This window comes from Pteropus medius, unplaced genomic scaffold (genome assembly GCF_902729225.1).
Source record: "Pteropus medius unplaced genomic scaffold, Ma_sr-lr_union100, whole genome shotgun sequence".
NCBI lineage: Eukaryota > Metazoa > Chordata > Mammalia > Chiroptera > Pteropodidae > Pteropus > Pteropus medius.
The window spans coordinates 4,031,550-4,057,528 of record NW_024347791.1 but is presented as its reverse complement, the minus strand read 5'-3'; the positions used below and the strand labels follow the sequence as shown (position 1 = coordinate 4,057,528).

General features: G+C 43.4%; 1 protein-coding gene across 2 annotated transcripts in view; it reads right to left on the bottom strand.

The window, feature by feature from the left end:
* Positions 1 to 25,979, bottom strand: part of SYN3 (synapsin III) — a 409,605-nt gene that overhangs the window by 372,753 nt on the left and 10,873 nt on the right. Inside the window, exons 1-2 of one of the 2 annotated variants that reach the window (XM_039877853.1) lie at positions 9,348 to 9,427; positions 4,855 to 5,315 (exon numbers count right to left, since the gene is read on the bottom strand). In XM_039877853.1, the coding sequence (XP_039733787.1) occupies positions 4,855 to 5,165 (311 nt within the window). In that variant the 5' untranslated portion in view covers positions 5,166 to 5,315; positions 9,348 to 9,427. Of the gene's footprint in view, positions 1 to 4,854; positions 5,316 to 9,347; positions 9,428 to 25,979 lie in introns of those variants that run through there. The other variant, XM_039877852.1, reaches the window with a different exon arrangement.

Sequence of the window (25,979 nt, the reverse complement as noted above, 5' to 3'; positions counted from 1 at the left end):
AACTGAGAGCAGGGAGTTACACCCAAACCCCAACATGGTCATGAGCAATCTTTTCATTTTTGTCATCATGATCGATGCTTTGATTTTGAAAATCACACCTGGCATTCTGGTACATTCTGTGGGCTGTAGTAAAAGTTTCTGCCTTTTTTCTTTTTAGTAACAATCTCAAATAGTCTTACAGTTATTCCAGCATACTGGCAAATAAAGAGCCAAGATTTTACAGATAAGTGAGTAAAAACAAAAGCCCCTTAACTGTGTGTACTCGCTTGCTGACTCCTAAGGTAAGGCGAGTCTCAGGCCCCATGCTGCCTATTAAAAGCTATGCTGATTGGACTGGGGTGGGGCAATGACATATGTTAATTAAACACTTACTCTGTTGAACACCAGGGACATAAAGAAGAATAAGATACTGCCTTGTTCTTGCAGAAAAAGTGGACACTCAATAGCCAAGTATAATATAATGTGATGTGTGCAGCAATGGCACAATGGGATATGTATTAAGTTATACAGGGAGGGAGTGGTTAGCACTGTTAGCAGGGTGAAGTCTGTCAGGAAAGACTTCACAGAAGAGGTGACACCTGACCAGGTTTTTAAAGATGAAATGAAATTGGCAAAGTGAACAAGATAGGGAAGGGTATTCCAGGGAACGGGGAACAGAATGTGCTGAGGCAAAAAGGTATGTTTGAGAACTATGAGTTGTTTGCTATTTCTTTGGAATAAATAGAGAAGCAGGAAGTAGAGCTGCAGAACTAGAGGGAGGGCAGACATGCTTAGGACTTTGAATTTGAACTTGAAGACAATCATGTACCACTAAAGGATTGTAAAGGGGGATGTATGGTGGGGCATGGGCGCAGATTGATTAGATTTGTGTTTCAGAAAGACGGCATCTTGGTGGTGACATGGAAGGTAACCAGATAGGATCAAAACTCGGGGCCTGACACCAGGAAAGCTGCTGGAAAATTCTAGGTACGGCATGAGTAGAAAGGTAGTAGAGCTAAAGAAAACTGAGCTTGAAATCCACGCATTTTATTTCTTCCTTTCTCTTACGGTTCTAAGATTGACTGATTTTTCCCTCATCCCAGAGGACAGCAACAAATTAAGTTCGGAGATACTACTGAGCCAGATCTTATGGACCAAGGATTCCCAAACACCCTTGCCCTAGCCAGGCCCACCTCCAGGGGAAACCCTCCAAAGTGGTGGGATCTTAAAATGCTCGGCCATGAGTTCTTCCCAGCAAAGGTGTCTTTGAGACCCTCTGTTTCTCCTCTGCAAATAGAAAGTCTTTCCCCTCCCAGGTCACTGGCCAGGTATCAGATCATCCTTGGGCGGGGAAGTGGTGGTGGTGGGGGGTGCAAGCTGGTTCACAGAGTCTGCAGGTTGACCTCAGCCAGGAGGGGAAAAAATGGGGCCTTTGTAACTCCATCGCCTGCAAAGAAACCTGATTCTGTAGGAAGGGTCTGGATGGGGATGGGAAAGACAGAGGATCTGGGGCTGAGAAGGGGGAAAAGGGAGCAGCATTGTTCCTGGTGGGTTCCCTCTGGGTCCAGAGGGTGGATCATCTCCCGCCTCATTATCATCTCAAAAGAGAAAGAAAGGGGCTGTGAGAGCTGGCTTCCCCCTTTAACAACTTCTTCCTCTCAGGAGACAGTTCCACAATGAAGGAGGGGCTGGGCAGGGGCCTGACCGAGGCAGCCCAGGCTCTGCCAAAGCTGCCCAGGGACAGTGGGGCTGGCCTGCCACCTGCTGGCCACTTCTGGTAGTGGGGACAGGCATCCTTCTGGTACTGCAAGGAAGGATCAGATTCTGAAACAGCTAGCATCCATTTGGAGAAAGGTGGGAATGTATTGACATTAAGAAAAGCCGAGAAGTTTGTAAAGAATGTAAAATGCAGTTCTATATGAGAAACTTATGTATCTGCGAGCAGGAAGCCTCTATCACATTCAATGAGTGAAGAGTCAACTTCCAGGGAAGTTAATGAGTCTCAACTTCTCACTTCTTCCCTTTTTTATCCATTGAGGAGCAAGAAGGAGACTGGTATTCTCAAGACCTAATTAAAGTGTGGGTATATGAGTATGACTGACATAGACTGGGAGAAATTCCTCCAGCCAAAATTGTATCCCCCACCAGTGTGCACAGACTTAAAATTTACACATCGATCATTCCTGTGGATTACAGAGATTGAAGAACAAAGTCAAAATTTAAATGTTACTTGGCTGAGGCCATTCATTGCACTCTGGCCTCATTCACTGTACCTCTACACTATCCTACATACCATAGAGGCTCTGGGGGGACTAATAAGACCCGACTTTATCACCTGAGAGTTAGCAGGGAAGAGTTACCACTAGGAAACCCCAGCACAATAAGATAAATCCTTATCCAATACTGGGCAAGAAAAGATTAAACGAGAGGCTGCTGTCAAAATGATTAATGTTGCACAGAAGGTCACAATAATCTGTGATAATAATATACATTTAAATAGTATCTACTGTCTACTAGACATCCTAAGTACTTTTTAATTCATATTTTAACTCTATTTACATTTATTAACTCTACAAGGTCGGTATTGTCCCCACTCAGGTGCAGTCGCTTGCACAGGTCATATAGCTTACTAAGGAGTAGAGAAGCGATTTATATACCAAGGTAGCCTAGCTCTGAAGTCTATGTTCTTAACCATGGCACCATGTTGCTGTTTATTAGCTCAGTCTGTTTATAGGAGGTAACTTTCCCGACAAATAATTCTTTTTTTTTTATTGAGATATAATTGACATAATATTGTGTAAGTTTAAGGCATACAACATATCAATTCAATACATTCATATTGCAATATGATTGCCATTGTAGCATTAGCTAATGCCTCTATTTGGTCACATAAGCAATCATAGCTTTTTGTGGTGGAAATAATTAAGATGTATTCTCTCAGAAAGTTTAATATGCAGAATACAATTTTGTTGTCTACAATCACTGTGGTGTGCATTAGACCTCCAGGACTTTCTACTAGCTGCAAGTATGTACCTTCAGCAGCATCTCTCCTATCCCCGCAGCCCCCCACCCCTGGTAATCACCATTCCACTCTCCGTTTTTGCCAGTTTGGTTTTCTAGATTCCACACATGAAGGACAGCACACAGTATTCCTGGAAAACTGGTTTTTAAATACCTCCATCACCATGTCATGGTAAAACCTGACTGAGTTAGGGATAACACCGTCAGCAAAGAACACTTAAAATCAAGATCAAGCATTGCATTGAAGAGAATCAGAGGACCGCGAAGGCCATGCAGGCATTTTGATTACCAGATGGACTGGCTGCAGGAATGCACAGGAAAGAGTGTCTAGAGGGAACGTCTCTGCAGAAATCAACCCCTAAGCTCAGAACCTAAAGATGGTACTTTACATAAGCGGAGATGAATGAGGTTTCATGATAACAGCCTTCAAGCAAGCAGTCACAGTGAAGACTATACAGACTGGATCAGAACAGAGGCCATGCGTGTGACCACTGTGGTTAAGAGGAAGTGATTTCTTTGCAGGAAAGTAAAGACTGACATCTGAACCTGCTAAAGATGCTTTAATGTTGACTGTATTAAATATGTATTATAAACTATAAATATCTCCCACTCAGTCATTCCCAACCTGAATTAACATCTCAAGGAATGAATATGAGTCATGTATGCGTATCAGAATAATGGAGCATCTGTTAGTTATGCTTAGCGAACTGGCTGCATTAATTTATTCATTTAATACGTATTTGCCAGGCACCTACTATGTGGCAGCCTTTAGAAATACATGCATGCAACCTTGTTCTCCAGCCCCCATGGCTGTCCATAGGCCGACTGTCAGCATTGCCCTGGATGGAGAGAGAGCTCCCATGTCTCCACATGTGGGCTTATTTCCTAGATTGCAGATCCTCTGTATCCAGCTGAACCGGTAATATTTATCAGCTCTCTCTACCAAAAATTTGCAGTAGCGATCTATTCTCTAACTGCAGCTCCATGTGAGCAGGGCCTGTTCACCACTTACCTGAGCACCTAAGGCTGTGTCTTGTACTCAACTTGTGCTCAGTAACTACCTATGAATAACTGCAATGACCTTGATACAGTCTCTGGCCCCGAGGAGCTTACCATTGAGCAGCACTGCCTGAGAAGAGGCTGGGATGCGTGTCATCTCTGCCCACCTTTGTTGTTAAGAGAACAAGCTCTGGGCCAGTCTGCCAGTATGTGGAAGATTGGGACACTAACTCAGGCACCCTGGTCTCAAGGGTTTAAATAAGGATGGCGGATCTTTGTTGGTTTCTTTTATCCTCATAGCAACCTCATTTTATGGGAGGAAGATGGCTGAGGCTGAAAGAGGTTAAGCAACTCGCTAGAATTATTTCAGATTTTAAAAGTTTTCTGTGTTTAGAGAGATAAGAGGGTGTACATACCACTTATCATATAATACTTCCAGTGGGCTCTGCACAGTAGCCCGTATCAAACGTATTCAGATGTTTGCAGCAAGTCACCTGGACAAGCACAGTGAGTGGCATCGTGAAGGCTATTACAGTCTCACCTTCCTTCAGATCAGACTTGGCGGTCAAATCAGATTATAAAATATTTTTTACTTTTCAGTGCTTTTTGGATTTAGGATCTGCAGGTGAGCGACTGTGGACCTGTATATGTAAAGCCCCAAGGAAAGAATATGGTACAAAGTAGGTGCCATGCACCTGGCACACAGGAGCCACGTGGCAAATGTTAGTTTCCTTCCCTCCAGCCAGTCTCTCTACCACTGAGCCTGTTGTAACTCTGCCACTCCATCCCCCGCAAGAGTGAGATAAGCCCCATCTCACTTGTGCCCAAGTGGGAAGACCTGTAGTTCCTGCTTACCAGTCTGTGTGGGCATCATCGATCACCAACAGGATCCTGGGCCTTTGAACAACAGGCGTGGAGGGGCCCGGAGGCTCCATCAGCCCTGAGGGGGCCTGCGAGGTCTGTTTCATGGCACTGGAGAAGGAGCTAAAAAGGCTGGATCCTGGAGAGGAGAAGGAGGCCGCCAGGGGCTGGGGGTGCCTCCGCTCCATGGCCGGGGAGGCGGGGGAACTGGTGGAGCTGTCGGGGCGCTGCAGGTCTGTCATATAGCCATTAGGCAGGTTGGCGACAAAGCTGCTGTCAGAGAGGCGTCGCCGAAGGAAATTCATGGCTGTGGGTGGACAAGGTGGCTAGATCCTCCTCAGACTTGTCCAGGAGAAGCCCCGAATACAGGTCGCCAGGGAGAGCGAGTGGTAGGGTCTTGGACCAGAAGGGCCAGGGGGATGCTGCACGAGTCCGCTTCAGCTGTCTCCGTTTACCTGTAGAAATGAGCCAACACACACATTAGTGGAAACAATCTCCGCCCCATAAGAGCAAACAGATATGGTACCTTCCTGTCCGATGCTGGGGGCAATGTAAAGTGGGGCATCTTCTTGAAGAGAAATTTGGCAACGTGTAATTAGAGCAAACTCTTTTAACCCACAATTTCCATTTTCTGGAATTCTATCCCAGGAAAGGAATCCGAGTTACAGAAAAGGCCTCCTGCACAAATGTCTTTACCATCACATTATGTGCACCAGCAAAATACTGGAAAAGCTCTCAACGTTCAATCGCAGGGTGACAAATAAATAAACTACAGCACTCAATGAAACCTTTTGTGGCTAATTTTAAAAAGTACTTAAAAAGGGGTTTTAGTAACAAAAGTTTTGATGCTGTAAATAAAGATCATGATACAAAATTATAGGTACAGAATGAATATCACCACATACAATTTGAAATAACAAAACTTTGGAAAGAAAATTCATTGGAATGTTAACAGTGATTGTATTTGGGGAATGCGATTACAGGGCTTTTTTTTGACTTTTTTTTTCACTTACTTATATTTTCCAGATTTCCTAGAACATATATGCTTTGGACAGATTTGTGCACCCCAAACTTATATGTTGAAGCCCTAACCCCCAATGTGCTGGTATTTGGAGATAGAGCCTTTGGGAGGTAGTTAGGTTAGATGAGGTCAACAGGGTAGGGCCCTCGTGATAGAATTAGTGTCCTTATGAGAAGAGACACCAGAGAGCTTGCTTTCCCTCTGACATATAAGGACACAAGGAGAAGGTGGCTGAAAGCCAAGACGATCGCTCTCACCAGAAACTGGCCATGCTGACATCCCGATCTTAGACTTCCCGCCTCCAGAACTGTGAGAAAATAAATTTCTGTTGTCCAAGCCACTCAGTCTACAGTATTTTGTTTATGGCAGACTAAGCAGACTAATAATCTAATAAGTATTGCTTTTCTGAACAGAATAAGTTTTAAAAAATTGTTCATGAGATTAAAATATCCCATTGAGAAAAATGATTATTTAAACCGGGAGATTAGACCCCTCTTATATTTTTTGTTAACATTATTTTATATTTTTCAGGTAAAGTGAGTCCTCCTACTTAGATTTTTCTTTCTCAAGATTGTTTTGGGTATTCTAGTTCCTGTTTTCATATGCGTTTTAAAATCTACTTGTATAACAAGTCTGTTGGGATATTGTTTGAGATTACATAAAATCTATAGCTCAGTTTGGGTAGAGTAGACTTCTCAACAATATTGAAGTTTTCACTTCATGAACATGTAGAGTTCTTTACTGATAAACTTTAGTTTCTCTCAGAAATGTTTTGTGATTTTCAGTACAGCACATATTTTGTTAAATTAATGATATATTAAAAAACACTTTTCTAAGTTTCACTTTCCATTTGTTTGCTGCTATTATCATTTTTGCCAGTTATTGTCGATATATTGATCTGATAGATTCGATTATTGTTTCTAGTGGTTGTTTGCAGAAAACTTAAGATTTTCTATTTAAACAATGATGTCATTTACAAAGAGATATCTCTACTTCTCCCTTTCCAATCTTAATGTCTTTTATGTCTTTCACTTCTCTAATTACAGTAACTAGGACCTACACTGCTGAATAGAAATGATGAAAGCAGATACCCTCATCTTGTTCTCAACCTTAGGGAGACAATGTTCAATATCTCACATTACAGTAATAAGGTGTTAGCTGTACGTTTTTTGTAAATGCTCTTTATCAGATTGAGATTGTTTCCTTGTAGTCTTAGTAGGCTGAGAGTTTTATCATGAATGGATGTTGGATTTGCTAAGTGATTTTCAAAACTGATTGAGAGAACTATGTTTTTAAAAATCACTTATTTATTTAACGTGGTGAATTACACTAATTGATTTTCAAATGTTAAACCAAACTTGCATTCCTGGAATAAATTCCAGGAGTTATAGGTTGCTGGATTCAATCTGATAATACTTTGTTGAGGACTTTTGTGTCCATGTTCACAAGAAATATTGGTCTACAGTCTTCTTTTCTGGCAATGTCTTTGCCTAGTTTTGTGCCAGGGTAATGCTGACTTCACAAAATATGTTGGGAAGTGTTACCGCCTTTTCTATTTTCCAAAAGAGTTCATGTAATATTGGTTTTCTTTTTCTTAACTCATTTCCCATTTAGAAAAAAAAAATGTGCAGCTCGCTGCCAGCGTTAACATCACACATAAGAATGCTACATTTTCTAGGATTTGACATTTCCAGCGATTCAGAATTACTATATTTTGTAAATGGAAATACCACTACTAAAAACAGAATGCTATAAATAGAATGATGTCATTTGTTTCCAAAGACTATCGATATACTAGAGCAATGTGAAAATAATAACAAATGAGATAATTCATGGCAAACTCTGAGGGTGAAGTTAGGTCTGTAATCCACTGGGTAAACACTGCAGTATTCAAAGGGCAAACAGGAAATGGTTAAATTATTGGCAGAATTCAACACCGAAGCCATCTGGGGCTGATTTTTTCTTTGCTGGAAAGTTGTTAGTAAGGAACTCAATCCCTTTCATAAATCTATATTCTGTTTCTTGTTATTTCAGTATTGGCAATATGGGATTTCATGCTATTTGTCCATTTCATGAGTTGTGACTTATTGGCATAAAATTGTTCATAATTTTCGTTATCATCCTTTCATTTTCTGTAGGATATGCAGCGATTTCCTCTTATATTCCTAATAATGGTTATTTGTCTTTGCTCTCTTTTTGATTAATCTGTATTGCTAAGAATCTATAAATTTTGTTAATCTTTTAAAGAACCAACTTGCAGCCATTTCTATTTTCTCCATCATCTGTTTTCTACTCCACTGATACTTGTTCTTTATTATTTCCCCTCTTCTCTTTACTTTAGCTTTAATTTGTTCTTCTTTTTTCTAGAAGCTTAAGATGGAAACATAGATCATTAAATTTATACCTTTCTTCTTTTCAAACATAAATATTTAAAGTAATGGATTTCCCTCTATGCACTGTTTTTGCTGCATCTCGGAAATTTGACATGTATTTTCGTTATCGTTCAATTCAAATTATTCTTAATTTCTTTGAGATTCTTTTTTGAGTCATGTGTTATCTAATCATATATTTAATTTTTAAATTACAGTGCTCTTGCAGATATTTTATTGTTATTGCTTTTGATATGATTCATGTATGATTAATGAATAGCGTCTATAAGATTTTAATCCTTTGACATCTTTGACATTCATTGAGATTAATTTTATGACTCAATATACTCTATCTTGATGAATGTTCCATATACTTGAAAAGAATGTGTATTTGCAGTTGTCATGTGTAATGTTCTATAAATATCAATTAGATTGCTGTAAAGTCAGGTTCCCAAGCCAGGAAGCTGACTTTGCCATGGTGATTTGCAAGCAGGAAGTTTATTGGAGAGTGCTCCCATGATTAACAACTGTGGGCAAGTACACAAAGCAAAAATGGGCTGAAAGAGAGGTTGAACTACAATCCAGTTTTAATAGAGGCCTCACTTGAGCTTGTTGGAAACATGGAACTGGGGAATCTCTTCAGAGTTCCTCATTTTCCAGTTACTCTGTTAGCCTGTACTCATTCTACTGAGCTGTCAAACTAATAAAGCTGCAGTGTTCTGCTGTGGTTCTAGCTGTTCTGTGTCACGTGGACTGGGGAATGCTTTCAAGGACAAGCCACGTAAATGTGGATCTCACTTAGTGGTTCTCATCTTTCAAGGATCAAATCCCCTCCATATTTTACCTACTTTTTGCTTCTCTCCAGGAACTTCAAATAGTTTCTTTTAAACATTTTATCCAAAGTTTATAATTACCATCTATGAGAGGGTTAGCACAACACAAGCTATTGAGTCATTACTGGAACTGAATCTCTTTCATTTTAAAAATGCTAGATAAAAAAGTTAACAAAATGTTAGAGTTGAAGGGACCTTAGAGATTATTTAACACTCTCTTCTTTAGGAAATCTGATTAACCTTGCACTAGTGGAAATTCCCCACCTTCAGAAGAATCACCTCATTATCTTCTGATCAACTCTAAAGGTCAAAGGCTCTTCCTATAACTTCTCTCTACTTCAGTCCCCAGGGGAGCTTTACAATCTGGTAAAGGGAGGCAGATAATGAACAAGTAAACAAATATGTGTGGGTTGGGGTGAGAGCTAGTAAGGAGTACACAGAGTGCTATCATTGAGATTAACATGCGGAGGGGCAGGGAAGGCCTCTCTGAGGAGCTGACCTTTAAGCTGACACATGAAAAATGAGGGAAATGGGAAGTGCATGTGCAAAGGCCCTGAGGTAGGAAAGAGCTAGGCAATTTGAAGAATGGAAGAAAGGCCAGCCTAACCAGGAAACAAGAAGATTTTTATAAGAAAATGTTTAGAGAAGTAAAGAGGGGCCAACTTATGAATATAATATAATAACTGAAAATAATTTTGATTTTAATCTAAGTGTGAAAGTAAGCCACTAGAGGGTTATAAACAAAAGAGAAACAAAACCTAATCTACCTGGCTACTATGTGGAAAACAGACTGTATAGCATGTATATGGAAACAGCCAGGCAAGTTAGGAGATGGTTAGTCATTTGGGTCCTTAAGTGTGAAAAGAAGGGAGTGAGTTGGATTATGTGATTTGCAAGATGTCTTCCTCTTCTGTGAGTCATTCACTTCCTGCACTCCTAGAGGCTGGATATCTCTTCAATGCCAACCTAAATCTAATACTGGGACAAAGTGGGGATGACAGGGATTCCGAGGGGAAAAGAAGGACAGAAAGACTGACTGGGACGGAATCTAGTAGGCCAGGGAGTACTAAGCCCCATGCCACTAGAGGGCAGCAGTGACCACACTCAAGTGTCTCATAGACACCCGGGATTCATTTCCTTGCTTACATCACCCTCAGATGAATTTAGGTACCTGAGCCCCCACTGCCCCACAGAAGTACCACTATCAATCCATTCAGGTCAGAAACCTGAGTCTCACACTTTACTCCTCCTTAACCCTCACCAATTCCAGCCACTCATCACTAGGCCCTGTCAGTTCTGTCTCCTCAAACATCTTTAATTTCCTCTCTTCTCTATCATTTCTACCATAGTCTTGGTTCACATGCTATTATGTTTAAAAAATAGGCCGAAGACCTTAATGGATACATCACCAAAGAAGATATACAGATGGCAAATAGCATCCAAAAAGATGTTCCACATCATATGTTTGACATCAGGGAAATTCAAATTAAAACAACAAAGAGATGTCACTACACATCTATTAGAATAGCTAAAATCTGGAACACTGACAACACCAAATACTGACAAGGATGTGGAGCAACAGGAACTCTCATTCATTGCTGATGAGAATGCAAAATGATACAGCCATTTTGGAAGACAGTTTGGTGGTCTCTCATAAAGCTTAACACACTCTTAGCATATAATCCATTAATCATGCTCCTTAATATTTACCCAAAGGAGTTGAAAACATGCCCACACAAAAACTTGGAGGCAGATGTTTATAGCAGGATGTTTAGTCACACTCACCAAAACTTAGAAGCAACCAAGATGTCCTTCAGGAGGTGAATAGATAAACTGTAGTACATCCAGACAAGTGAGTATCATGGAGTACTCTTAAATGCATATTACCAAATGAAAGAAGCCAGCTAGCAAAGGCCACATACAGTGTGATTCCAACTATAAGACATCCTAGAAAAGGCAAAACTATGGAGACAGTACAGTTGACCCTTGAACAACACAGGGGTTAGGGACACCGATCCTTTGCACAGCCAGAAATCTGTGTATAACTTTAGACTCTCCCAAAACTTAACTACCAAGAGTCTTACTGATAACATAGTTAATTAACACTTATTTTACATTATGTGTATTATATCCTGAATTATCACAATAAAATAAGCTAGATAAAAGAAAATATTATTGAGAAAATCATAAAAAAGAGAAAATACTTCACAGAATTTATTGAAAAAGACTCGGACATAAGTGGACCTACACTGTTCAAATCCTTGTTATTCAAGGGTCAACTAGCATCTTGGTATGAATTACCTTTTGCTGGTTCTAGGGTTTGCCAGGGGTAGGGAGTAGGGTAAATAAGTAGGTGGAGCACAGAGGATCTTTAGGGAAGTGGAAATATCCTGTATGATACCATAATGATGGATATATGTCATTAAACATTTGTCCAAATCTACAGAACGTATAACAGCAAGAGTGAACCACAATGCAAACTATGAACTTTGAGTGATTATGCCAATATAGATTCATTGATTGTAATAAATGTTCCACTCTGATAGGGGATGTTGATAATGGGGGAGGCTATGCATGTGTAGGGGCAAGGGTTATATGGGAAATCTCTCTACCTCCCCCTCAATTTGCTGTGAACCTGAAACTAAAATAACAATGCTTTATTGGAAAAAAAAATTCTTCAAATGCAAGACCCCTACCAAACCCAGGCTAATGAATACCATGGGCCCAGCCCTCCGGTGCTGGACACAGCTAGACAGAGTGAGTAAGCCTGAAGGTTAAGCTCACGCACCTTGAAACCAGACTGCCTATATTCTAATCCCATCTCTGCTACCTACTACCACATAAATTTCGTAACCTCTCTGTGCCTCGTTTTCCTCATCTGTAAAATGGGGATAGTATAATAGTACATCTCATAGGATTCTTGAGAAAATTAAGTGACTTAATATACAGAACAGTGCCTGGCACCTGGTGAGCAGTCCATGTTAGCTGTTGTTATTATTCTGGTTGCTTTTTAGACAATGTGTATTTCTCACTCCCAGAAGGACTGCCAGTATGGTCAGCTTGTGTTTGGGAGGCAATGTGGCAGAGACAGCAGTATTTACATGAGAACGAGCCTTGGATTGATCCCATTTTGAAACCCACCTCTGCCTCTTGCTGCTGAGTAACATTTAGGCCACAGGTTCTCGATGAGCAAAGTGAAAATACGAATCGCCACTTTCCTACTCCACAAATCTTTGAGTAGACCAAAATAAAATGCAATAAGTTGCTTTTTGAAATATTTATTTTTTAAGTTAACATGGAGTAAAACACCTTTTTTGGTGTAAAATTCTATGCATTTTAACACATTCATGTAACCTCCCCAACCAGGTCACAGAAGAGTTCCATCAACCCACATGAAATCGATTTTTCATCTTTAACGTGCTCTGCAAATGTCGATGGCATGGTGTTTCATGGGCTAATACCTGGATCTCCTGCAAAGGTACGTTAGATAAGGAATATTCAAGGCCTGGCACATTTCTTAGAAAAGAAAGGAAGAAGGTGATTTCCAACGATTGAACTTCCTGTTCACCAATTGCCTTTGCGCTGGCCTTTCCTTCACCTAGAGCACTCTTTCTATGAACATAGGCATGCCTTACTCCCTCGTCCTCTTCAGATCTCAAATGTCACCTTCTCAGCAAGGCCTCCCCTGACCACCCGAGGTTAAACCGTCTGGTATTTCAAATCTCTCCTACCCAATCCCACTTGTTTTGTTTTCCATACCATGCATCACCTTCTTCTATACTATATAACTGACTTATTTTTTTGCTTCTTGTTGATAAAATGGAAGCCTTCTGATTTGCTCACTACTGTATCCTAAGATCTTAGAAAAGTACCTAACATCTGGTAGAGGTACAACAAATATCTGTCGTGTGAACTTGTTTAAAATAACAGAAATGAAATTAAACCATCCTCACCTTTTGTTCGTAAAGACTAAATGCGTGATTACATGAAAGAAAGCAGCTATCACAGTATCTGACACATCAGCCTAAGCTGAACCAAAACTAGAATAATGCAAAAGAATATCTGATATCATGTTTTAGTAAGCTCCTCCCCCATGTAAACACAAGACACATAAATTCCCTCTCTAGCTTCTGCTCAATGAGTGCTGAAAGAGTTTCTTCTTCTTCTCCCTTTAGGAACCAGCATTTGGATAATTAACAGATGCTGAAACCCTTTCTGCAAGAGCAGAAAGTGTAAAAATTCATAGAGACAACATAGGCTGGGCTCCATCAATATATTGATGAGCACAGGCAATGTGGGAGTTCTAGCATGAGCCAGAGAACCCAGAGGCTGTCCACTCAAGATTCAGAGCTAAGAGATGTTTAACTTCCTGAAAAAAAAAAAGGTCAAACACGCATCTGTGGAGAGAGCGGCCCCATCTCCACAAACAGATCCCTGGGGCCTTTCATCCTCTGAGCTCTTTTCCAGCCACGGCTACATGAAAGTGTGTGCTGTCTTTGATGAGTTCACATAGACCTTGATCTCCTGTGAGTGGTAACACTCTCGTTCCCATCGGTGGGACACCGTGGGTTCCCCGCCCTGGAGGACTAGGGTTTCAGAGCTAGGATTTGTGCATGAGTGAGCTTTCTGCACCAACAACTCCCACCCTTGTTGGAAATTTTGTGGGAGAGTGCCTCCTCGAGATCAAGAGGAGTGAGATTCCTCCATTTATTCAAGACCACCCTCCTTAATCTGAAATACATTCAAATGCCAAAACACTCAAGTTAAAGCTTTTAACTTAAAATTACAAAGCGACTATAACTGTGTTATCCACAAAATAATCACCATATTTATTTACAAACAGGATTTATAGAGCTCCCCAGGGACTGCCAGGTAGGATTGGGATACAAGGTTGATGTTATCTTACAATCATGCTGGCTTGCCTCTGATTTATCAAGACTTTCAGCTGAAGGCATTGTCAAAAATGTAAACAGAGGTCCTTCATAACCTGAGGTCTGGAGCTAAATGGTCATCTTGAGCCCCTCTGTGATTGCTCTCCTTCAGAATAAGTAAAGGTGATTTTCAGTGGTGTTAACTTACTGTAAAATGAACCATATATATGGTTTTGTGGTCTATTTCACAATATTGTTTCTAGGCATTTTCATTCTTAACTGGAGCCAGAGAGATGCCCACGTTGGTGATCATCTAGAATGAGGACCCCTCTGAGCAAGATCCTCTCCTGAGGGTGAACAGCTCTGCCTCCCTGGCCAGTTCGTATTCACATCAGTCAGGCTCAAACCCCGAAGATAACATTCCACTCATAGTCCTCCCTCGTCCTCCACGTGCTCCATGGATTCTGTCTTTTCAAACAGCTCTCGAATTCAATCCCATCTCTCTCCTCCCTCAATGCTAGGCCACCCTCATGTCTCACGGGTACAAGTGCTATATTGCACAGGCATGTTTTCTGTTCCAGTCCCTTTCTCACCTCTTGGGCACTTAGACTAGACGTGATCACATCACTTCTTGCAGAAAACTTTTCTGTGGTTGCCCATGGCCTTCTTCACATTCAGGCTTGAAACTCCAGCTGTCTCGTCTCCAGCTCAGAACAGACCCCTCCTGCTTCCACGCTACCCTCATCTCCCTTCTCTGGCTAAATCGTACTCATGTGTTGACTGACCCTTCGGGACGTCTTCCCTGATCTTCTTCTCTACATTCACCAAATGTGGGGCAACCTGAACGCGACTGACCCTTTCTCAAGGATGGCTCTCACACATGCAGCAGCCCCGGCCTGGCACAGCCTTCTCCTTTGCGGCACAGTTAAGTCTCCCCTTCCTTCAGAACTCACCTCCTGCAACCCTCCTTCAGGACAGTCTTCCTGACCACCCCCAGCACACGCCAGGCTGGGTAAGGGCAGTTCCTGTGCCCTTAGAGACCACTCCTGGGTTTCTTTCCATCATAAGCTGATTGCTGTTGATCTGCAAACTCCAATCACCTGGGACACTTTCTAACAATACAAATTCCCAGGCTTCACCCTCAGAGACACTGATTCTATAGGTTGGAAAAGTGGTCCAGAATCTGTATTTAACCATCTCTCCAAATGATCCAAATGATTTGCTGCAGTTGGTCCATGAGCCACATGTCAAGAAAGACTTCTCCAGACCAGACTCTACAAGATGGGAAATGCATCCCCTGGGGACTTCCAGGATGATACACTGGACTGCAGGAAAAAATTGTTTGAACTTCTATTTCATTTTTTGACCTCATCCCTAAACTTCTTTTGGTGTGTGTGTTCATTTTACGGACACAACATATCAGTAAAGCATTTGTGATTTATAAATAAATAAATACACCTATGTTGGGGTAGGCAATTTTGCAGTTTTAATTATCAGCCATGATTCTTCACCCCTCCCAGGATTTAAGCAGTTTGCAGCTCCTTCCACTAAAGGCTGAGTGACTCCCCTGCTCAATGACTTTAGGCCCAGCCATGGGTCCAGCTTTGGCTGATGGAATGAGGGCCAACCTGACAGTGTACCAGTTCTGAGCCATGGACCCAAGAGACATCATGTGTTTCTATTTGCCCTCTTGCACCTCTGCCATTGCCATGGGAACATGTCCCATGGGTCGGCCCACGGGTCTGAGGAGGAGGAGAGACGTGTGAAGAAGACCCAGACTCTAGCTGCACCTTAGTGCCACCCAGATCAGCTCACCTAAAATTAGTCAATGCGCAATCAACCTGAAGACACGTGAACAAACGTTTATCATCTTTGCCGCCCAGAGATATTTGTTATTTTCATGGCCCCTGATATGGCAATGATTGTTTAGATTTCAGTCTCACTGAGGGTAGGATCTGTATTTCAGCTCTGCATCCATAGCACCTTGTAGACCCTCAGTAAATAGCTGAATGAATGCATGCGGTTTTTCTCAATTTCCTGAGAAAACTCTAACCAATACTCTCTGTGGCTCTGTTTGAAAGGATTTATGATTCACTTTTCCAAAACCAATCACAAGTGGTGGGGCTGCTGGTGCTTCCCAGGTCACCTTTTCTGCCAGTCAGACTCAGAGCTTGCTGTTCAAGGGTACCCTAGAATCATATACAATCCTGAGGTCAAAATACTACTCCCTATTCTCCCTAGTCTTTCTTAAAATTAAATCTCTCAGTGGCCCAAGGGCTGGCTTTGGCCCAGGTTCTTTTCTTTGACCAGTCAGGGTCTCCATCTCACCAACCCCCATAAGCCAACGAGACCCCAGTATCCAATCTGTCTTGAAACCTTGACTTAGGTCCCAGAATCCTTCCGCAGACTAGCACCTGTTGCCTCTGTGAGGACATCAAGGCTCCCAGAGCTGTGGCTGCTGTGCCCATGTACCTGGTTGGAAACCCAAGCCCTAGCCTCTTCCAAAATCGGGCTGCGAATGCTGTTCCTTCAATCTCTGCCAAAGAAAACCTTGAAAGCCTGTGTCCTAATTTTGTTGAGAAAACCTGGCTATTTATACATTGGGAAAAAAATTAGTATCCAAGGGAACATCTGAGTCTCTGGCCCCATCAGTGTGAGTCTGACTGTGCTCCCCAAAGCCCACCCCCAGAGTGGCATCTGCCTGAAGGTTCTCCTGCTCGTACTTCACTCTGCAGCAACAGGCCACAAAACAGAATGTTTGGGTTCTCTAAATGAAGTCGAGGAGTTCTGAACTTTGAGATTGTCACCGGGGTATGGCGTGTGGCTGGGGGTAGGGGGATACAGTGAGGGGGGTGTCCCTTGATGGAGAGCAACAGGATCTGGAATGCTCCCCCAGCAGAGATCCCCGTGCCTCATTCTGCATGCAGGCCTGCTCAGAAAATGCACGTTGGGCAGCATCCACGCCACCTGTATGTTTTTATCCCATTTACAAAGAACACTTCCAGGGAGGTACCGTCTTCGTAAAGGAATTTGTGCTCTCCTCCCTTCTCTCTTCCCTTCACGTCTTTTTCCTTTCCTTCCTTTCTTTCCCCCTTCCTGAGTCTTTACCTTCCATTCCTCCATTAAATCAGAGCATTATTTTCAGAAACAAATTTTGAATTTGAAAAGGAGTTCGTACTATTTCTCACTTAATACAGAATTCCTTTCTATGGTGTGTCCAATATAAAATTAATTGCTGTTATTCGTTGAGCACCTATGAAGTATCAAATACTCTGCTAGGAGATCTATATAGAGATATATAATCTATATTATATACATAAAATCTTTATTTTCTAATTCAGATATTAGAATCTGTCTTGTAGGTATTATTTCCTTTAAACAAATAAAATGAACCCTCAGAGGGGTTAAGTTACTTAATCAAGATCAAACTACAGGTCAGTGGCAGAAGCAGAATTTATAACCACGTAATGCAGTGCCTAAAATTCTGAAGTAGAATCTTAGGATCTAGTTCGACTACCTCATTTTATGAATACAGAGCCAAGAGAAGTTTTATTTTACATTGGTTCATTTAGTTATCATAACAATCATATGTGATATAAACTATTATTAACACCATCTCCATTTTACAGATGTGGACACTGAGACACGGGGAGATGAAGTGACTCGTCCAAAGCCTTATGTCTGGTTCAGTGGTGGAGAAGGGATTCATACTCAGGCTCTCTGGGTCCTGGGTCCAGTTTTAACTATAGCATGTTGCCTTCCCATGGCGCAGACCGGATGAGAAGTAGACAGGAACAAAATGCCTCGGGAGCCCAGCCATGATGGCCAGGAGCCTTTCCTGTCTTCTCCAGTTTCATGCTCAGTGGGGCCCCCAGGTGGAAATCCAATTCCACATGAAGGGAGCAGAGAGTGGAATGGCCTTGGGGTTTTCTTGTGCTTGTCACTGCTCCTTTCTTCCTTCTCAGTGCTGGGCCCAGAAGTCACCATAGAATGCTTGTTTGCACCAGCTTCGGAGAGGGCCCTGCTGCTGGCCTCTCACGTGACTTGGGGTAAAGCTGACAACACAGCTGACAGTGGCCAGCAAAGCATCTGAATCACTGCTGCCCAGAAAAAGACCAATAGTCTTGTCAGGGCACCATGGCCCAGACTTATAGCACTTAATTTCCAGTCTCCAGGCTGGATGATCCATGATGCTTGCTGGGCGTAGGGAGGAGGTAAATAAGCAGGGACTAGGCACCAGGACAGCCCACATGGAAGCATAATAGCCATGCCGATGGTGGTGGTGGTGCTGACTACCATTTGCTGAGCCTCTTTGAGGAGGCAGGGACTGCACATGAATGGCCTACTGATGTTCCCCAACTCTTACAACAACCCTGCCCAGGAAGCGCTACCACCCCCAATTCATAGAGGAGGAAACTGAGGTCCAGAGATGAGAATCTACTCCTGGGCATTCAACTTGTAAATGATAATTACAGCTCTTCCAGGCCCTGTTCTAAGCACTTACACGTATCAGCGCAGGCCATCCTTCCTCCAGCCTGGTGAGGTAGGTGTGCTACTCTTACCCGTACTGTACGGATGGAGAAACTGAGGCCCGAAGTTACACGGCTGGTAAGTGGCAGAGCTGAAACTCAAACCCAGGCAACCTGGAGGGCATGGTCCTAACCACTAAGCAGCACTGCCCCTCCCAAGATGCAAACCCAGGTCTGTCTGGGACCAGGGCCTACTGACTTTCCTTCGCATCATGGTGCCTCAGGCACTTGGGCCCGGACTCTGTTCTCATCCTCTGAGACCTGCTCCCCACAAGACCCCCACCCCCCCCATGGTTTCACATCTCCATTCCCTCTGTCTGCCGTGACCTTCCCTTTTCTTTCCTACGTTCTTCAGCTGGGTAATTCTGATTTAGCTCATCCTTCTCCGGGGAGGCTTCTCTGACTATGCTCACCAATCCCTTGGGACCAAGAGAACTTCTCTGTGTCCCTGCAAAACCCTGTGCACGCCCATCACTGCGGATTTGGGAGAGGACCACGTCCGGCTGAGGACACACTGAGTTGGAGATGGCAGCAGGCAGCCCCTGGAGTCAGGGAGAGATGCCAGTACTGCCAAGGTCTGGGAACCAGATGAAGCATTCCTTTCTGCTGAGTCAGAAAACACATGGAGCCAAATAAGTAACCTTCTTCCTAGAGACAAAGGAGACTTTTGGGAGACTCACTTAGGCATACAAAGTACCTGGTCACAAAAAAAAAAAAGGGGCTCTGAGCCTGGCAAACTCCAGCCACCTACAACACCTGAGTGAAGCTACTGAAAGGGGTGTGTGTGTGTGCGCGCGCGCACGCGCACACGTGTATGTGTGTGTGGAGAGAGGGAGAGAGATGGGGAGAGAGGGGGAGAGAGAGAGAAATTGTGTGAGCTAGAAGACACAGAAATAGGGACAGGACAGCGAGAGACAAAGAGACAGAGATGGATAGGGATAGACAGAGAGAAAGAGACAGAGACAGGAAAAGAGACACACAGAGACAAGATTAGAGAGACAGAGAAAGACAGAGACAGAGAGAGGTAGAAAAAGACAGGGAGATACATGGAGAAAGGCAGAGACATCTCCCTCTCTCTCCTCCCTCTCTCTCTCCTTCTCTCCACAGGGAGACACTGAAAGAGACATAGAAAGAGAGAGATGGAAATAGGGGAAGGGAAAGAGATAGAGACAGAGAGAGAGACACAAAGATATAGAGACAAAAAGACAGGGACACACAGAGAGACAGAGATACAGAGAGAACACAAGACCAGCCTGTGAGTACTGCAGCCTTCAATCTTCTCACCTTGAGTTGCTGAGGGCCTCCTGCCTAAGCCTTGACAGGGCAGGTAGCCAGCCTGGCGGTGCTTCTGGTGGCCAGATGCCACCCTAATGAGGAATTTAGCACGTTCACTCTGGAGAGCCAAGACATGCTCTTAGGCATCTTAAATGTATCTGCCTGTAAGAAAATTCCGGATTTCCCGCCATCACGCCCAACAAAACTGCGCTTCTCCATCCTCCCCATCTCAGAAAATACCCCACTCGGTTGCTTAAACTAGAAATGTAGGGAAACCCATGATTCCTCCCTCTGTAGCCTCCCACACCCAGGCCATCAATAACTCTTCTCTCCAAAACGACCTCCAATTTACTTCTTTCAACTCCACAGTCACCGCTAGGGTCCAAGCCACCGTCGTCCCTCACCTGGACCAAAACATCATCTCATTAATACTCACATAACCCTGTGAAGCAAATACTACTCTTAACCCCATTTTACAGATGAGGAAACTGAGGATCAGGGGTTCAGAAACTTGCAAAACATGTAGTAGGTAAGTGGCAAAATTAAATCTTGCCTCTAGATTAGTCTAGTCTATCTCCACATACCCCAGTGTGTTGGCCCACCCCCTCTCAATTCACATATCAGTGGGGCTATTTCTTGATAGCCTGGCGCCTACTGGGTAGTACTCTGTGGCAGACTTCGCAGTGCCCTTCACCTTAGGGAGCCTGAATCCAAGCACTGGCTCAGAAAATTCTAGAAATGCAGGCTCAGCTGCAACTATGAGGACACAGTCCCCTCTTGTAGACTAGGAGAGCTGGCGGCCTCACTGCTCACGTAAAGGAGCAGGTGTGGGCAAGGCTGGCATGCATGTTTTCACTAAAGGAGCAGGTGTGGGCACCATCACAGGCTCGCTGTGTGACCCTTAGAATAATGATGATGGTAGTAATAATAACAGCAGCTAATATTTATTTAGTGCTTCCTATCTGTTAGGTACTGTTTTAAGCATGCTCATCTACTAAACCAATTAGTCTTAACAGTAATTCTTTGGTATTATCCCCACTTTATATACAGAGGAAACTGAGACACAAAAAAGGTAGAGCGACTTGCCCAATTGCCACTGTGATTCAGTGTGGAGTTAGGATTCGGCCCAGCTGGTTTGGCTCCTCACCCCACACTATCAGCACCCCCCAGGCAAGTCGTCATGTCACCTCTCCACCCCTGAGCTTCTTCTCGCATTTGTAAAACGAGAAGTTCTGACCTGAAGAACTCAGAGACATATTTCTGATTCTCACTTTTGAGGTCAAGAACTAGACATAGAAAAGTGGTTTCTTTCTCTGCTTTCCTTTATACTGATTTCTGACAATATTTGTCAGACTGTATTAATAACATGGATTGAGTTCCTGCCACAATTCTCGCCACTTGCCAGGTACTTGGCTAAGCACCTTACCTTCGCTCTCACTCTCTCCTGGGCTCCTAGCAATCCTATGGAGGTTTTATTCTCCTGATTTTAGAGCGGAAGCATCTGAGGCTCAGAAAGTTTCAGTAACTTGCCTAAGGTAACACACAGCAAGGAAGCCACCAAACTCTAACCAAGCAGGTCTGACTGCAGAGTCTAGGCCCTTAACCCTAAGTTTCACCTGTTTGTTTCTCATCCCTCTTTCCTTTGCTGGAGCAACTGAGCCAGGGAGCTGCAGGAAAGGTGCTATCCAGTATCTGCAGTGCTTTCCCAGAGCCGAGAAAATGCTAGAGGGATTGACACTGAATTAACAAATGAATGAGCAGATGGAGAAAAAGGAAGGCCAGAAGAGAGAAGAAAACTAGGATGGAAAGAAGGAAAAAAGAAAAAATGGAGTGAATCAATAAAAGAATGAAACTGAATAAAGAAAAAAGAATGAAAACAAAAGACTCAGAAAATGAAAAAGGAAAAAAAGATTAAAAGAATAATACCCGAGCAATCCCACGCCCTTGCTCACTCCACTTCTCAGCCACGGCAGCTGGCCTTAGCCAAGCAGCAGTAATGCCCCCTTGGGCCAGGCGCTATGATCCTTAAGGGTTGATGACATGCGACAGGCAGAGGGAAGTGCCTACGGCAAGCAGAGCTTTCACATCCTGGCATCAAATTTCCACCCAAAGACTCCCTAGCCAACCACTGTTGACTCCCTCATGCGACAGTCTCTGCTGTCACTCCAAGGCAGGGAACAGCTTTTTCACAGCGGAGAATGAGATGGCTCTACAAGTCGCAGCTACCTCCTCCAGCCCCTGCGGGAAATGGCCATTTCTATTGCGCTCATTGGTCAAATTGCTGAACAAAAGCCAACTTGCCTCACGCCCACTCTCTTACCTCCACAAAACGTTTAATTCCAGAATGTTTTTCTCACAGCCTGTCCCAGAGGCTTTGGATCTGCCTGGGGAGAGAATCCCCAGGATATGAGACCTTCCAGGGCCATAGAACATGGCATGACATTGGGCCCCATGGCTCCCTGTGCCCAGGGTGCTGCAGCACCCTCTTTATGGAAGAGGCAGCAGGAATGGAAGAAGGAATCCAGTAATCCCACTGCTCCACGATGGGATCCCAGGCGCCAGTTGTCACATTTCACAGAAGAGGCAAGTTATGAATCCTGACTGGCAGTCAGGTTAGAACTCAGCAGAGGTCCTCAGTGAAGGACCTCTGAGCTGCTGGAGGAACCCCGGGGCTGTTCTGGGACTTCTTTTGCCCAAGGCCCCCCGACTCTGCTCTGCAGAAACCCTGGTCAGGAAATGCTGCTTCAAAGCCTCCAAGGTTCGCCGCACAGGGCCCCCTTCCCATGAAGCTTGGGTGATGTCCCTTCCAGAGTCATCCTCAACACCATGCAGGTACCATGCAGTGCACAGACTTGGCACTGAGCAGTGAGCACCTCTTTCCAGCCTCGTGGTAATCTTGAAAGATGGGTGTCGCCAACTCTAATTTTATGGATAAAGTAATCCATATTGAGAAGGACATGTCTAAGGTCACCAATCCAATACAGCATGGAGCCAGGATTCAAATTTAGCTCTGCCTTACCCCAAAGCCCATGCTCGATGCTGCTATACTACCATGCCTCCAGGGAGGTGTTTCAGCCTTTATATTTGTATATTTATGATAACGTTCCCTTTCCTTCTTTAGCTCTTTATTCAAATGTCACCTTTTAAAAAATCGCATCACCTCCTCTTCTCTCCTTCCCTGCTTCGGTGTCTCTATAATACCCACTGCCATCGAATGTATTATATATTTGACTTTCGTGTGTAGTGTTTCTGTGCTTCCCCCAACTTGAATGTGATCCCCATGATGACAGGGATTTGTGTTTATTTTTCACTGTCATATCTCCAGCACTGACCAGGGTTGGCACATAGCAAGCATTCAAAAGATATTTGTGAATCAAAGAAGCTGAGTGACTCCATCTCTCGTACTGTCAATGGTTTCTTAGCTGTCCCTACATTATGAACTTTTTGAGGGCAAGGATCGCCTCAGATTTACCTCCATGTAGCCCCATAATGGAGAAAAGGAATTTATTCCGGGTGTGGGGGTGAATGAAAGGGATGCTTTGTCACTTCCCTCATCTCTCTCAACCTCTAACTCAAATGTGTACAATCTCTTTCATGCACCACTGCAAATCCTTCCTTCCTGGTCTCCCTGCATCCCATGAAGTCACCTCCAAATCCATTTTCATTGCATAGACTGTCAGAGACATATTTTTAACAAACAAAAACCTGACCACGTCACCACCCTGCTCAAACACAGCACTTGCTTGCTGATGTACGTCCAAGCTCCTCCATGCAGCATGTAGACGTTCTGACCTGAGCCAGCTCCGTCTTCGGCTTCACCTGGCACCATTACATTCACTAACACTTACCTGCTTACCTACCATGCAATCGTATGCCTTTGCACATGCTGTTCCTGCCTCCTGGAATGTCATCCTTTTTATTCTCCTCTAAGCCCCTCCCTATCTCATCGGAGTAACAAATTCCATTCATCTTTCAAAACTCAGCTCAGGTAGTCTTCGCTCAGAGGCACCGCCAGAACTCCCTCTCTCCCTCTGCCAAAGGAAACTTTAAAACTCTCCCAGATCATGTTGTTGTCCTTCTGTACTGTCTGGAGGTCTTTCGCCCAGCAAACTTAACTACCCAAGCATGATGGACTGAAAGTTTATGTCCCTGTCACTCCTGCCGCAAAACTCATATTTAAGCCCTAATATCCAACACGATGGTATTTGGAGCTGGGAGCCTTTGGGAGATACTTAGGTCAGGAGGGTGGAGCCCTCGTGATGGGATTAGCGCCCTTATGAGATGTAACACAATCGAGAGCTTACTCTCCCTGCTCTCCATGAGAACACAGTAAGATGGCCACCTACAAACCACAAAGAGGATCCAAACCACACTGGCGCCCTGATCTCAAACTTCCCGGCCTCCAGAGCTGTGAGAAATAAATGTCTATTGTTTAAGCACCTAGTCTATGGTAATTCGTTATATCAGCCCAAACTTGATAAGACAGCAACACATTGAAAACCCTGAAATAAGGGGAACAGGCCCCAGGCTCACCAGTTTACAGCGCCTCTCTCCAAACCTTACAAAAAGGAGAAAAGCCCTTTGATTAGATCCTACTGATTCTTCCTGGGAAAATAATATTTAGTTGCTTCCCTTTCTTTACTTCAACCAAACAGATGTGGTAAATCAGAAAAACTTTGCTGGAAGAAAGGACACTAGCTGCTCGAAACAGGGTAAGTTAAGGAGAAAGATTTAAAACAACTCTAAAAACAGAATAATCTAGGACCATATAATATAAGAGCAAAGAGTCCCACATATAAAAACAACTTTTAAAGGCATCACGATATTATAACACTTTATGTTACTCTTTCAAGTCTCACGAAAGATATACCACATTATTAACAGGACCAGAAAGTAAAAATAGTAAGTTTTAACCCAAAGCAGTAGCTTTCTTCAAAGGTACTTCAACACATGAGACTTTGAAAGCACAACCGCCACTCGGCACACCCAGCTCTGGGATTGCATGATACCTTCCACCACGGCAGACACCTTGTTGGTAACTTGAGAGCTGATAAGTTGCTGCAACCACATTAGACTCATTGAGCACAGGAAGTCATTTGACTCCCACCCATCACTAAACAGACATGTAGTCTTTGGTCAATAATCGTCATCATCACCCAACTTATACTTACTCTAGGCTCCAGCTATTCTCAACATTCTTCCAATCTTGTGCCTTCGCTTTTACCTCTGCCTGGCTGTGCTTCTCACAGCTTTCTCCAAGTCGGAATTCCTATGAAGCACTGACACCCTCCCGTGAAGTCTTCCCAGCTATTCCAAGAGTTTTTCATAGTGTGGTTGACCAATTGGAATGATTTACGGCGCTCGCTTACCACGGACCGCCTACTTTCAGGGTGGGAGCCTAGACAGCTGCATGTTTAACAACCACCCCAGCTGATTCTTATTCACACTAACGTTTGAGAGCAGTCACCCAGAGAGCTGGGCTTGCAAACCTTACACTTTGTAATTTTTCCATCACCTGTGCCCCCCAATACTTTCCACACGACCTTGAAAAGCACATCAGGTGAGCTGCTTACAGTAAATCTCCCCTCCTTTGGCTGTTAATTTTCTGAGGGTAGAGATCATGCCTAAAATTATATTTATATTCTCAGTCCCTCCAGCTGTGTTGCCATCCTTGACTCCTCCTTTCCTCACGTTCCACATCCCATCCATCATCAAGTTCAGATGGTGCTATTCTCGAAAGATTTCTTGATTTTCACTGCTTCTCACCTCCTCCACATCAATGACCTTAGTCCAAACTGCCATTGTCTCTCCTCATGGACTACTGCAATGGTCCACTCACTGATCCTTCAGCTTCCACCCCTGCCCATTACAGCTGCCTTCCCCCACAGCTGTCAGAATGATTCCTTAACAAGAAGTTAAATATTTACAAATCACATATTCACAAAATGACTGGTATCCAAAAGGTATAAAAAATACTCAAAACTCAACAATGAAAATCACACAAGCATTTAAAAGATAGGTAACAGACTTGAACAGACACTTCACCAGAGAGAAGATAAGGATGGAAAATACACATGTGAAAAGATATTCAAGAGCATTAGCCATTAAGCAAATGCAAATTAAAACCATGGTGCAATACCACTAAACGATTAGATGGACTAAAATAAAAAATACTGAAAATGCCAATTACTGACAAGAATGCAAAGCAACTGGAGCTTTCA